The sequence below is a fragment of the Notothenia rossii genome (assembly GCF_949606895.1).
Source record: "Notothenia rossii genome assembly, chromosome: 1".
Lineage (NCBI taxonomy): Eukaryota > Metazoa > Chordata > Actinopteri > Perciformes > Nototheniidae > Notothenia > Notothenia rossii.
In genome coordinates this window covers 63,895,991-63,909,987 of record NC_136912.1, presented here as the reverse complement: position 1 = coordinate 63,909,987, position 13,997 = coordinate 63,895,991, and the positions used below count along the sequence as shown (strand labels likewise).

Genomic DNA, 13,997 nt, shown 5'->3' with positions numbered 1-13,997 from the left:
CTTCTATGCAGTGAGAGCACTGTAAGGTTTTGCTCCCTCAGGAACCCTGTGTATAAATGTCACAATAGATAGAGAACAATGTTGTGTTGTAAATGTTAATCTTTCACATCTATTTTTTTTTTTACCTCTGCCCATAGACCTTAGTGGTTCAGAAGGTTCCAGATTCGAAGTGCAGAAATAGGTTTGTGATAACATGAAAAGCTGTCAATTGATACTGTTTAGCACGATATACTACACTGACATGACAGGTGACTGTAGGCCAGTGAAGTCTTTAAGTTAAAAGATAATAGAAAGGCTTCTTTTGTAGCAGCAGTTTATATAGCAGTCTTTTTTTTCAATGTCATAACCTCCAACTGAAACTGAATTAATACCATTAAATATAAATTCCATATGCACAGCCCCAATCATGGGACAACAATGGGTCTACTAGTTTTACTGCCCATAACACAAACACACCTCACCCTGGACTGTGAACTTTGACCGTGTGCGTGTGTGCGTGTATGTGTGTGTGTCAGCATTGCTGTTGAGCTGAGTGTCCGGTCCCGTTGCTGTTTTGTTTTCAGTCTTCAGGATGAATCTGTGTGTTCTTGTGTTGTGTTTGCTGCTGTGTGCCTCCAGCTGCTCAGGTGACAAAGGTATGACTTTTAATTACGTTCCAGCTCTTCTAGATAACTATGAAGTTATGTGTCTGTATGAGTTTGTATTCCCCATTCAAGTAAGAAACAGTGATGGTGGCTGAAAGAATGTGTTGTTAATGTGCCATGCTGTATTAATGCCACCGTTGGTATACAAACTCTTACTATTTTTGTGTCAAACATTGAGACATCTTTCTCAAAATGTCGTAACTTAGTGTATTTATCCTTAAAATATTAAGTTCTCTCAGCTTTGACTTCAACATATACAACATTTCTCTCAACGCAATAAACAATAGATTCCTTACAAAATTCTCAGTGCATTCTAAACACAGCCAAAGATTCATACTCAGGAGAGTTCACTTTCCATCACAATGTGACATATCATTTTCCTAAACATGGCTCTAGATAGGCGTCAAAGTTATTATTTTCTGTGTGTATTTGTGTTTATGTTCAGGCGCCAAAACTGGCCTGCGAGCAGCAGCAGGCTCTAAGTCAGTCACCCTGCAGCCCTGGTTGGTGGGTCTGACAGCTGTAGTCGGGTTCCTCTTCATCGTCTTTGTCATCCTGATTGTTCATAGACTGCTCAGGAAGAACAGGTCAGAGACAAACACGCACGCGCGCGCACACACACACACACACACACACACACACACACACACACACACACACACACACACACACACACACACACACACACACACACACACACACACACACACACACACACACACACACACACACACACACACACAGTGAATGACTTTACTCCACCATAGCCATAAAAAGCACCCATTACGACCATGTCATAAATACTTGTGTATGCTGCTCTTGGTCTTTTGCACTTTTTGCATACAGTATCATGTATTTGTTTTTGCTATGTTTGTAAAATCTCATTTTCTTAAATGTTTTATGTGAGGGACTGCGCATGGAAATTAGCTCAAAGCTAAATCTGGCATATTTACGCTTGACACATTTGATTGTTTTAGGTGTTCATTGATTCATTGTCCCTGCTAAATAAACAATTAAATAGTTTATGGCCATATTTTATTTACATTGACCACAATGATCATTAACTGTTATAATTCATCATCAATGTGGCATTACACTATTACTCGCTCATAAATAAAAGTAGCACTTGTACATGGAAGCAAGAGGAAAGCAGCATCAAATGAATTTACAAGTTCCCTGTGTTTATTTTAAACCATTTTTAATCCATATACCAATTTGTTAATAACCAAAGTACGTGTGCTTCAGGATTATTACCGGTTAACTCACTGGTGGAAGTAAATACAGCATGGGTGGAATTCAATGATGAACAGTGTCCACATTTAGACAATAAAATACACCCAGCCCCCATTACAGTCTACTATCAGGAGTCCTGCAGTGTGACACACTTGAACTCCCTGATAGCTGCAGGTAACCCAATGTGAGAAGTAAAATAAAGCTTACTTGTGTGCTTTGTGTTGTCTTGTGTTGCAGGAAGGATGAAAACAGCTGTAACTATGAGAACATCACTGTAGAGGTGCAGGGAGGTGAAACTAAACAGACCAGTCTGTAGAGAACCAGCTGAAGAGGCACCTGAGTGAAGGCACCTTCCCAATACACCGCTTTCAATATGCTTCCATAATTATGAGATTAGGGTGAAACGTTATTCATGTCCCTGCTGATCTTTGTTTTTGACAGAAACGGAAAAAATACCCAAACTAATGGTAGACGCATGTACGTTTTCTAGCCATATACATGCAGTTTGGGGTTTTAATATTTGACTTTACATCATGACTGGCTGTTGTTTTTTGTCACCACCAGAGGGGCCCATTACACACAAGAAGATATCGCTTACATCACTGTAGTATTTCACTCACTACCAAAACTAAAAAACCCACACAGAATACAAGACTGTATATATAGCACATTTGTCCTTGTATAGATTCCTTTTAAACGAGATACCTGACAAAATGTAATTAAAGAAAAGACTGGAATATATAAACGATCAAATGTATACAGTTTCCTCATGAGAATATATTGAAATGAACAATGCTCTTTGTCTGATATGACACCAGAGCTCCCTGTATAGTTGGAGAAGATAAATGATGAATCATCTGCGATCCCAACCCAACTAACAACCTTTGAGGATTTAGTGATGCAGCGCTCTCCACCAGCATCAAAAGAACAACTGAGGGAATGTCTGTTGGAACAATGTTGTTGATCCCTCCGGTATAACATCATATCTCTTTGAGAATCTGGAGAAGTACTGACACTGTGGTGTTGAACAGCATCTTGTCTCCATGTCTGATCCTTTCATTTTCCTGCTGCTCCAGTAAAATAACTGTAATAATTCATGCACTTTACATGCTGTTATAAATAACTATTGCTGTCACAATGTCATTATCACTTGTCTGTTTTCCTGTCTCATTCTGTCTTTCTGTCCGTCCCTCCTTAACCCTACCCTAACTGTCATTCTCTTCCTGTGTCTCACTCATCCGATCTGTTGTTCCTCTGGCAGGTCATGTCAGGTCAACATTGCCATGTGCTTAATGCTTCAGAGTCTCTTTTATGTGACACATGAGACTGGAACGTTGGTTAGTTAAATGCAGAATGAATTGTGATTTAACTGCTACCATTAGTTATCCATTAACTCTGATCAATTCATTGAGAAAAAAGAGTGAGGAGGGACTAACTAATATCAGACTTCCAGGGATTAGTTCTGAATTTGATCCGGACCAATGTCAGGATAATAGAGATGTTATTCTAATTACATTCAATATAAATCGTTTTTACGTTTGTGATGCCAATATTGCCCCCTAAAGCTTGATAATAACTGGTATACATTTCAGGATATCTTAGGAAAAGACTGGAAACTGGAACACATGATTTAGAAGAGCTTAATGCAAAATCTAAACTTTACAAAAACACACAGCCTCTGTGTAGTCATAGATATGACCTAACATTTTATCATTGCCTCTTATGGCATATTATTAAAGGGGCCATATTATGCTTTTTGTGGTTTTCCCTTTCCTGTAGTGTTTTAATTTTCCCCAAAAAAACATTATAAACCAAGAATCTCTCATAACTAAGCCTATAAAAGCGGTCATCAGAATATTGTGGCAGGTCAGAACACAAACCGACCTGCCACAATTACAAAACAAGGAACATATACTATAGTGGTCAAACCAAATAGAAAACAAGGTTTAATTATGATTAACAGAATACAAAAGGACACTGACGAAAACCAAATCCCCCCTTTGACATGGAAGCATGTGGTTAGCCCCAATTTGGCCCAACTTGCTGCTTGCAGTATTTATCTATCCTCAGCCACTTATTTTGCTGAACCAGGAAGTAACCACCCCCAACGACCACGGTAACTCAAAGACAAAGATAGTCATTAATAAAAACAAATACTTGTGTTAGCTCTGCTCAAATGTGTGAGAATAAACGAAATAATGTCAGGTTACAAGCAAATTAAGAGTTTACCATTTAAATCAAATGTATGGTGTTAATTGTTGGCATATTTACCTGCAACTGAAATGAAGCATAACTACTGGAGGTGAGTGTGCGGTGTAATTGTTTTACCCTTTGTGGCCGTGGCCATCACAGCCTGCATTGTAGTCCTTTGTTTACTTCTGTAACATAGTGACATCACTATGTAGCACTTGTGCTTCTATTGGCTAGCGCTCCAACAAATTGTACGTGAATTGTAGCCTCAGGGGTGGGACATTTCTAAATAGTTGACCAATCACAACCAGCTAACCAATCAGAGCAGACTGGGCTCTGGTTTCAGACAGAGGGTGAAAAGAGGTACTGCAGCACAGGCAGTATGAGAAAAATAAAGAGCTTTTTGAACATTAAGACATGGAGACATGTCAAAGTAGAGGCACAACATACTAATATGAACCTGAACATTTGCATTATAGGGTCCCTTTAGGCCTTAGGGGACACTACATATTGGCATCCCAAACATAAGTAAGTCATATTATAATTTAATTTGAATAACATATGTTTACTCATTCTATCTAACTGAGAGACTGCTGGGTCTATAATAATCTGCTTCATCATCCAGACATTGGTAAAGATCAACTGCAGAACTAACCCCGCCTAGACAGAGAAGAAAAAGCTAATTAGTTTGTACTGTCACATGAAATAAATCATTTGCGGTATTTCTGACCACTGAATAATGTAACTCAGATTCATGATCTATGATTTTCTATTCGTCCTAAAGTGCGATGTCATATGAATTTCGTTATATAGACCATTCTTGTCTTTGATTTATCATCTCTACCAGGTTCTGTTGCGGGGGTTCAAGACTCAAAAACAAACTTTTGGCAAGGGTGCTATTAAACAGCCGTGACTACTGCTCATACAGCCACTATAGTTGACATGAAGTCACTGTTAGCTCCCTGCTCAACCCAACTGCGTCTTGGAAGCTTAATGTTTGAACAATAAAAAACACGTGAAACATAAAAGTATTACATCTTTTCATGGAAGACATTTTGTATGAAGGCTGGGACCACAGCAGCACTGGATAAAGGTTATGCTTTGAAAGAAAAAGCAACAGAATGGGAACCACAGAGTGAGAGAGGGCTGTTTTGCTCTGTCATTCAGTGGTGTGAGGTCTGTTCAGGGGTAAGGGTAGTGGATAGTTGTGTGTGTGTGTGTGTGTGTGTGTGTGTGTGTGTGTGTGTGTGTGTGTGTGTGTGTGTGTGTGTATTCTGTCCTGTAATTTTCTCTCTTTATGTCCTGTTGTTCTTTGAAACTGACACTATGATTGGCTTATGGCTGTTGTGTTTGAGCCTGATTGGCTGAATGTTTACACCTCTGAGGGAGTTTAATTGCTTATTAACTGAGGGGGGAATGGGAGTTGATTGATTGGACATCTAATTACAAGACTGTGTTTGAGTCTATGTCCATGTGTGTGGTGGAAGGTGGGCTGTTTCACATTACTAAACCCATTTGTTAAAGTTTCCGTTCTTTCCTCTCCTGCAACAGAAAAAGAATGAAATATTCCACTAAGAAGAACAATGACGAGCAATGCTGCCATAAGTATTGATGTGAGTTAAAGCAGGCCTAAAACAGCAGTGTGACATTTGGTGGAGGAGCCCTGACCTTCTCCTCAGTAGGCTGTGGTTGGTCTGATGCAGAACCCTCAGCTGTAAAGCTGTAGCTCTGTGGGCTGACATAGACACTAACCTGACCACACTGTCACCACACCCTGAAACACTAGTTTGCACAGGGTAAAGCACTGCCAATGGGTTCCTGGTGGAAGAGTAACACGCATATCAGTTTGTTTTTGATGTATTGACATCAACAATATACATGAGTTTATTGCCTTCAAGAACTGAAACAATTCACGGAAGAAAAATAAGCAGCATGATCCCTTTCTGATCTGCTATGGTTAAGGCTTGGTTATATGTAGACACTTGGTTTATGACTTTGTTTAGTGCCCTATTATGATTTTTTATGTTACTATTAGTTTTTGTACCAATGTTTTAAAGTTCAAAAAGTGTTTTATTCTCTCATACTGTGCTGCAGCACCTCTTTTCACCCTCTGTCTGAAACCAGAGCCCAGTATGCTCTGATTGGTTGCTGGCTCTGTTGTGATTGGTCAACCAATTAGAGATGTCCCTCCTCTTAGCATATAGCTCACAATTTGTTTGAGCATTAGCCAATGGAATTGCAAGTGTGACATATTGATGTCGGCGAAGTAAATCGACGATTCCAATGGAGGTGTTTCGGGCAGGGGGGGGAGTGTGCGGGAGAGAAACTCCCTCTGGAGGGAACTTTGGGATTTTAGCCTTTGCAAACCATTGAAAAGGGGAAAAAAAAATAGAGAAAGATTGTTTTGGGTTACAATGATCACACAATGAGTGTTAGTACAGAGATACTTTTTAAGTTTTCTGATGCATCTTTTGCCATCATCTTAGCAAGATAAAAAAAAAAAGATAAAATAACATACTGTTCACTTTTAATAGTCCAGAACCAACGTCCACACTATGCAGTTCTCAGAGTTGTTATTAAGCTAGCTGGATACTTTTTACCTCTAAATCTGGTGTATTTTTGACACAGAATGTCAATTTAACGGCTTAACTTTAAAAAAATAACTGAACATTTAGAGAATATCCCCCCTCTCCAGGAGTCTGTTAAGAAATGTATGCATTTTTTTAATTAAATATGCATTATTGTGCACCCAATGAATAAGGAAGATAAGTCAAGATATGTAGATATGTAAAGCCACACTGTAAGAAACGTACCGTGAAATTCACAGTATTTAACTGGCAGCAATTGACAAGTTACTTACTGTAAGTAACTTGTCAATTGCTGCCAGTTAAATACTGTAAAATGAATTACAGTAAGTAACTTGTCAATTGCTGCCAGTTAAATACTGTAAAATGAATTACAGTAAGTAACTTGTCAATTGCTGCCAGTTAAATACTGTAAAGGAAATCACAGTATTTACAAGTTTTTATTTACAGTAACAGTGTAAAATTAAACAGTAACTTCCACGTACTGTATTTGTGTTTACGGCAATAGTGTTTTAACTGTAAAATGAAACAGTAATATTTAATTACTTTATTTTTTGTTACAGCAGTAGTGTTATAGCTGTAGAATAAAACAGTAATTTCGAAGCATTGTATTTTTGTTTAAGCTAATAGTATTTTAATTATAAAATAAAACACTGTCATTTAAAAAGTACTGTATTTTTGTTTACGGTAATAGTGTTTCAATTGTAAAATAGAAACTTTAATGCTATAATTTTAAGTTACAGTATCAGTATCGTAACTGTAAATGTTTTTATTATAGTATACTTCATGTCATGCTGGTAATTTACAGATTACCAGAAATTCTTGACAAAATGTTAAAGCTTACCAATAACTGCAGGAAGAGAGCAAACAATACATTTTAACAACGTGTTCTTAATTGTTGAACGGTATCAAGACAATGTATTTTCTTGTGCTAAATGATAAATATTTTCATCCATAAAACAATCGATATTAATATCCAAAAACATGGAGATTGCATTTTTAAAACAGTGTTGATAAGAAAACAAAGAATATGAAGCCATTTCTTCTGCCAAGCCATTTTAGAGACGTGCTGTAGTTGAAAAGGTGTCACGACCTCGACACAAACTGGAGAACCCAAATGCACAACCCAGAGATACATTCTTGAATGTAACAAACATTTTCTTTTTAATTTCATTGAAAAGAAATTCCCTCTAAAATAAACTTGAACTAACAAAACAACAGAACCTGACAAGACTGGAAACGATCCTCTCTTTGCTGAGGCCTGGCACGACCACATGTGGGAACAAACATGAACTGACACAGGACAGGGGGGAGACAGGACTATTTAAACATGAGGTGAGTGGGAACAGGTGGAAACAATCAGGGGCGGGGCAGACACTGATGATGGCGGGAAAACACAAAAAGGGAGGAAGTAACAGGGCCTGAAATGAGAGACAAGAGGTAAGTAGAAAATGAAACAGGAAATGGAAAATGAGACACGACATGAAACACAGGGACTTAACTAGAGATGAATGACATAAATAGACAGACCTGTCATGACGTGAATAAACATGAAAACCTTACTAAACGTGAAATGACAGACATAATACATAAACATAACCAACACATGAGACACAACAAAAGGCACTGTTTGGCCAATACATTATCACTATTCTTAGATAATACACAATATTTGAAAACACTTTGAATACAAACAACCAAATGCATGCAGGAATGGACCCTGTCCTGAACTTATAAACCTTACACGTGTAAGACATTTTGATAAGCTTGCCGAGTACAGTTAGCTTAACTTGCTTTTTCACTAAGCGGCCTGACGTCGGACTGTCAAACTTTGGCTGGGGTTACATAAATTAACTGACAAAATTATTTGTATTAATTACTTTCTTTGTCTCTTGAGTTACCATGTCCATTGGGGGAGTTTACTTCCTGGTTCAGCAAAGGGCGTGGCCTAGCGCTGAGGACTCATAAATACTGCAAGGAGCCAATTGGGACAAACCACCTGCTTTCATGTTAAAGGGAGGATTTGGGTTTTGTGAGTGTCCTTTGTGTTTTCTGTTACTATTAATTATCCCTTGGTTTCAACTTGGTTTGGCCAAGCCACTATATAGATTCCTTGGTTTGTCATTGCAGCAAGTCAGTTTGTTGAGTTAACACCAAAGTGTTGAGTTGATGCCATGTTTCTTTGAAGTATTTTCTGTTGACCTCTTATATAGGCCTAGTTATTAGAAATGATTGGTTTATGATGTTTTCGGTGGACTTTTGGGTAAATAAAAAACCCTGTTTATTTAAACCACTCCTGTGTCCTGTTGTTCATACCCCTCACTGTTTATTCATCATTCAATTCATTCTAAATGTATGTGTAGATTGTGTACATTACTTTTCACTTTACTGCTTTTTGCACTCCTGGTTAGAAGCTAAACTGCATTTCGTTGTCTCAGTACCTGTAGTCTGTGCAATAACAATAAAGTTGAATCTAATCTTGAGCAGGAACAAATGTCTTTACTTAGTACATATCTGACATTAACGATTAAACACATTTGTGCATTCTTTATAAAAGCAAACTGGTCAAGACCACTGACGGAAGTAGTTTTGCAAAGTATTAAGTCGTTCTGTCTTTTACATGTAGGATTCAACCCCCCTTGTATTGATTTGTTTTAAAATGAACAGACACTTGAGTCATTCATTTGTAGTGATATAATAATTTTTCATCTGCAACGAAGAACGGCAACGCAAATCCCGCCATTGCAAACCGAGTCAAGTCGACTCCGAGCTGTCCGACTTCAGGCAAGCTTTTTGAGACCTCCCCCAGCTGCAATCGGCTATTCTCGTCTACTTTCGAGCCGCCACAATAATAATACAAATGATGATTATTACCTTACTTTTGTCTACATTTCTTTCTTAATATTCTAAAATTGTTTGGGCCCTTGTCAGTCACGGGCCCTTAGAATCATTCTAACTTTTCACCCCCTTACGGCGCCCCTCCAAATATATATCTAATAAGTATATAAAAATATCTAGTATAGCCAAACTAGTAATTACACTGCAGGAAAATTATATATATTAAGAAAAATATGTTGGTTATTTAAGATATTTTAGCTATAAATGGGGTTTTTCGGTTGGTTCTTTTTTTTTTGGTTACTGTGATCTTCTACAGTACATTGTTGGCTACTCTGATCTTCTAGTACATTGTTGGTTACTGTGAATATCTACAGTACATTGTTGGTTACTGTGATCATCTACAGTATATTGTTGGTTACTGTGATTATCTACAGTACACTGTTGGTTACTGTGAATATCTACAGTACATTGTTGGTTACTGTGATCTTCTACAGTACATTGTTGGTTACTGTGATTATCTACAGTACATTGTTGGTTACTGTGATCTTCTACAGTACATTGCTGGTTACTGTGAATACCTACAGTACATTGTTGGTTACTGTGATCTTCTACAGTACATTGTTGGTTACTGTGATCTTCTACAGTACATTGTTGGTTACTGTGATCATCTACAGTACATTGTTGGTTACTGTGATTATCGACAGTACATTGTTGGTTACTGTGAATATCTACAGTACATTGTTGGTTACTGTGATCTTCTACAGTACATTGTTGGTTACTGTGATCATCTACAGTACATTGTTGGTTACTGTAATGTTCTGCAGTACATTGTTGGTTCCTGTGATCTTCTACAGTACATTGTAGGTTACTGTGAATATCTACAGTACATTGTTGGTTGCTGGGATTATCTACAGTACATTGTTGGTTACTGTGATCCTATAAAGTACATTGTTGGTTACTGTGATTTTACACAGTTGGGACGTTACTACTGCTATTTCTAGAGTAACTCCAGAGTTGCTGTAATTTTTGGTTCGAAACACGGTATTATACTCTAAAATGGTATACAGTAATTTACTGTGCACAAACACTGTAAATAACTGTGGATTTCACAGCCATATTTTACAGTGCAACTGTCATCAACCTGTCATGTGATAATCTAAACTATTTTTAGGTAAATTGAGCAGACACCATTGGGCAGTGAAGGCTGAATGGCTGAAAGCTCCAGGAAGAGTAATGGATCTTAAAGGGGACCTATCATGCAAAATGCACTTTGTGATGTCTTTTATACATCGTACGACCGTGAGCCGGGGTCGCCGGTTCAAGTCCCCGACCAGACGTAAATATGGAGTGTGGACTTCTACTTGGAGAGGTCCCAGTTCACCTCCTGCCGTGGTGCCCTTGAGCAAGGCACCGGACATCCCCCTTCCCCCCTCACTCCCAATGCTCCCCGGGCGCTGTACAATAGCTGCCCACTGCTCCTAGTACTAGACTCCTGGTACTAGGATGGGTTGAATGCAGAGGACACATTTCACTGTGTGTGCTGTGTGCTCTGCATGTGTGACCATTAAAGGAGGGTTTCATCCCTCCCAATTCTATAATGTGACCCTGGTGCGTCGGGGAACTCACGCAGCGTCAGAAAATAAAAAAATCTCTCTTTTCCTCCGTACCCAAATCTTTTAAAAACGGGTGTACAACGAGCGGATACAGATTTGCTGCCGACCTGACGTCAAATCGTCAGCGGACCCACAGAACATTGCTATCAAAAACAATGCCTGACGTGTTTTGGACGTAATAATCTCGTTTTTCCTTACATTAGCAAGCCTCGCTAACACTCAGAGCTAACCTGTACTAGAGCACATGTGTTTAAAAAGCAGGAAATAAAAAAAGTGTTTGTTTGTTGTGTGTTTTGTTTCAATTCATGTATCATTTAGTTACAAATATGTGATATATCTGAACAACAAAGTGGTCAAAAATGATATTATTCATTTATTGGAAACATTTTCATGATCGCTTTTTTCGTTTATACATTTTAAGAATTGCGTTTATCTTTTTTGAGAATGTGTTTTTATTTTTATTTAATGTGTTTGGGTCTACAGCAGATGATACAAATGTTTGTGTCAGTAAATGTGTCCTAACAGAGGCGGGGGTGTTTGTGAAAATAACGGGGACAGAGCTGGCTGCTGTCAGACGATCAGCTGTGCAGCGTCATCACAAACGGACGTCGCTTCACGTGACGCTCCGGAGGAAAGGACGTCCCATTGCTCTTAAAACTCATTTCCCTGCTTCTCGTGGTTTCCTTGCGTCTCTCCATGCTTCCCTGGTGGGAGGGACTAAACGCAGGGAAACGACGCAAGTGAGGGACGCAAGGATTCAATTTAATCAACCTGAGAAGGACCCTAACAGGGCTGCAAAAGAGGGGTATGAGCAGTATGAGGCATGGCTACAATGGGTGAACTGTTGGGTATTTTAATCAAAAAACTTCACAGACATGTTTTGTATAGGTATGGCCCTACAATATATTTTTCCAATATAGCATAATAAAGCTAGCTCATTTCAAAGATGACTTCCCACAAAAAAGTCTGTCAAAAGTGGGAGGTTGACAGGTAACCAGCGTTTAACCAACTTAAACCACAAATTGTCATTTTTATATTTCTGTTTGTTGTGCATTTACTGTAACAAACCAAATAGAACATGTAAATGAGGGAGCTAGCATCCGAGATGCTAACTAGGCTAGCCACACCGTCAAGAGATCGATATTGGTCTGTTCAGTAAAGCATCACTCCCAAAATGTTAAACTTTGAATTGAATCTTATATGGTTACACTGATCTTCAAAAGGTCAACAAGGATCTGGTATGTTCTCTAAGATTTATGTGGCGCTCCTTTAGATAAAAATGAGATCTGAATTTGACAATGTGAAATGATGTGATGCAGCTCTTGTGTTTCATATAGCAGCATTAGAGTCCCTAAGAAGAATTTGACATGTGTGTGTGTGTGTGTGTTTGTGTGTGTGTGTGTCTGTCTTCTACTTCCTAATCCGCCTCTTCACAGTGACAGCCCTCTCAGTGGAATCAACAGAGGGGGTGGCTGGCTGCTGTAGTTGGTTGCTGGTGGCAGCTGCTTTTCTCCACTTTGAATGAGATAGAGGGACGGGTGACTTATTGGATTTTTACACTGGGAGTTCCTGTATAAAGACACTGTTGGACAGGTGCTGAGATACACAGGACAAACATTATTGGGTTCTATTGAGGACTCACAGAGAACTAATGCAGATGCGTATGTTTCAAGCGATGATCATAGGAGGCCTAATCTTTAGTTGTGGACTTTTCCTAGAATTTAACTAATTCAGAATTAAATTTTTTTCGATTTTTTTTTGCTGCCATCTTAATGTTTAACAGTTTCTGTGGTGTCAAGAGGATTAACTTGATGGCTCTGCAAGTCAGGAGGATAGAGTAACAGGTAGAGGCTCACTGTGAGAAAGGAGGACAACATATGTGGGACTGGGACTGAGAGAAGAATCGGAGCTGGATCAGGATGGCTCTGTAGTTCAAAGGTATGTTCACAGTTGTGTACACTACGTGGTTAAACGTTTTTGGTGCAGTACAAGGACTAGAATCTATTGAGATCCAAAGAGATATTGCAATCTACTGTATCCTGGAACTATAGGATCTATAGGGACTCGGATCTACGGGGACTAGGATACGAATACTAGAATCTACGTGGACAGGGGTTTACGGGGACTGGGATCTACTGGGACTGGGATTTGCGGTGACTGGGATCTAAAGGGAGATTGGTGGCTACTGTGTCTGGGATCTTTTGGAACAGGGAACTACTGGGGCCAAGATATAAAGGGATGCTGGTAACTTCTGGTACTGGGATCTTTAGGCACCTTGGTCTAGAAGGAATAGGGTTTAAAGGAATGTGTATAAATGTAAAGAGACTGATCTACCTGGACTGGTATCTATAAGGGATTAGGAACTGGATCATTGGGGTCTGAGATCAACAGGGGCTAGGATGTACAGAGACTAGGATCAAAGATAGGATCTTCAGGGACAGGAATTTACGGGAACTTGGAACTACTGGGACTGGGATTTAACGGGATTGGCATAAACTGCGACAGGGATTTACAGGGACTTGGATGTACTGGGACTGGGAATTTGGGATCTACTGGGATTTGGATTTGAGGGGACTAGGATCTACTGGGACTGGGATTAACGGGGACTGGAATCTACAAGGAATACAGAGGCTGGGATCTTAGATCACGACTGATCCGTCTCTTCTCCAAATATGTTTATGTTGAAGATTTAGACGGTTGTCATGGCGATGTCAGCAATACCAGGCTGTGGCGAGCCGGACAGCTCTGTGAAGTGGCAGCTATGTTATGATGTCACCGCAAAGACATGGTGGATGGTGAGTTTGACCTCTGACACTTTACCTTTTTTAGGGATCTTACTATAGAGCATATCAGTACTCTTCTAAAACTGATTGAAATTGAATAATAATGTTACC

At 39.1% G+C, this 13,997-nt stretch overlaps 1 protein-coding gene across 1 annotated transcript; it reads left to right on the top strand.

Annotated features, from left to right (window-relative positions):
• The first annotated feature begins 476 nt into the window (after nucleotides 1-476).
• Nucleotides 477-3,020, top strand: smim24 (small integral membrane protein 24). The gene is made up of 3 exons (XM_079642275.1): nucleotides 477-635; nucleotides 1,090-1,231; nucleotides 2,115-3,020. Exons 1-3 carry the CDS (start codon nucleotides 572-574, stop codon nucleotides 2,191-2,193), a joined length of 285 nt encoding a protein of 94 aa, XP_079498401.1. The 5' UTR covers nucleotides 477-571; the 3' UTR covers nucleotides 2,194-3,020.
• Nucleotides 3,021-13,997: the final 10,977 nt, after the last annotated feature.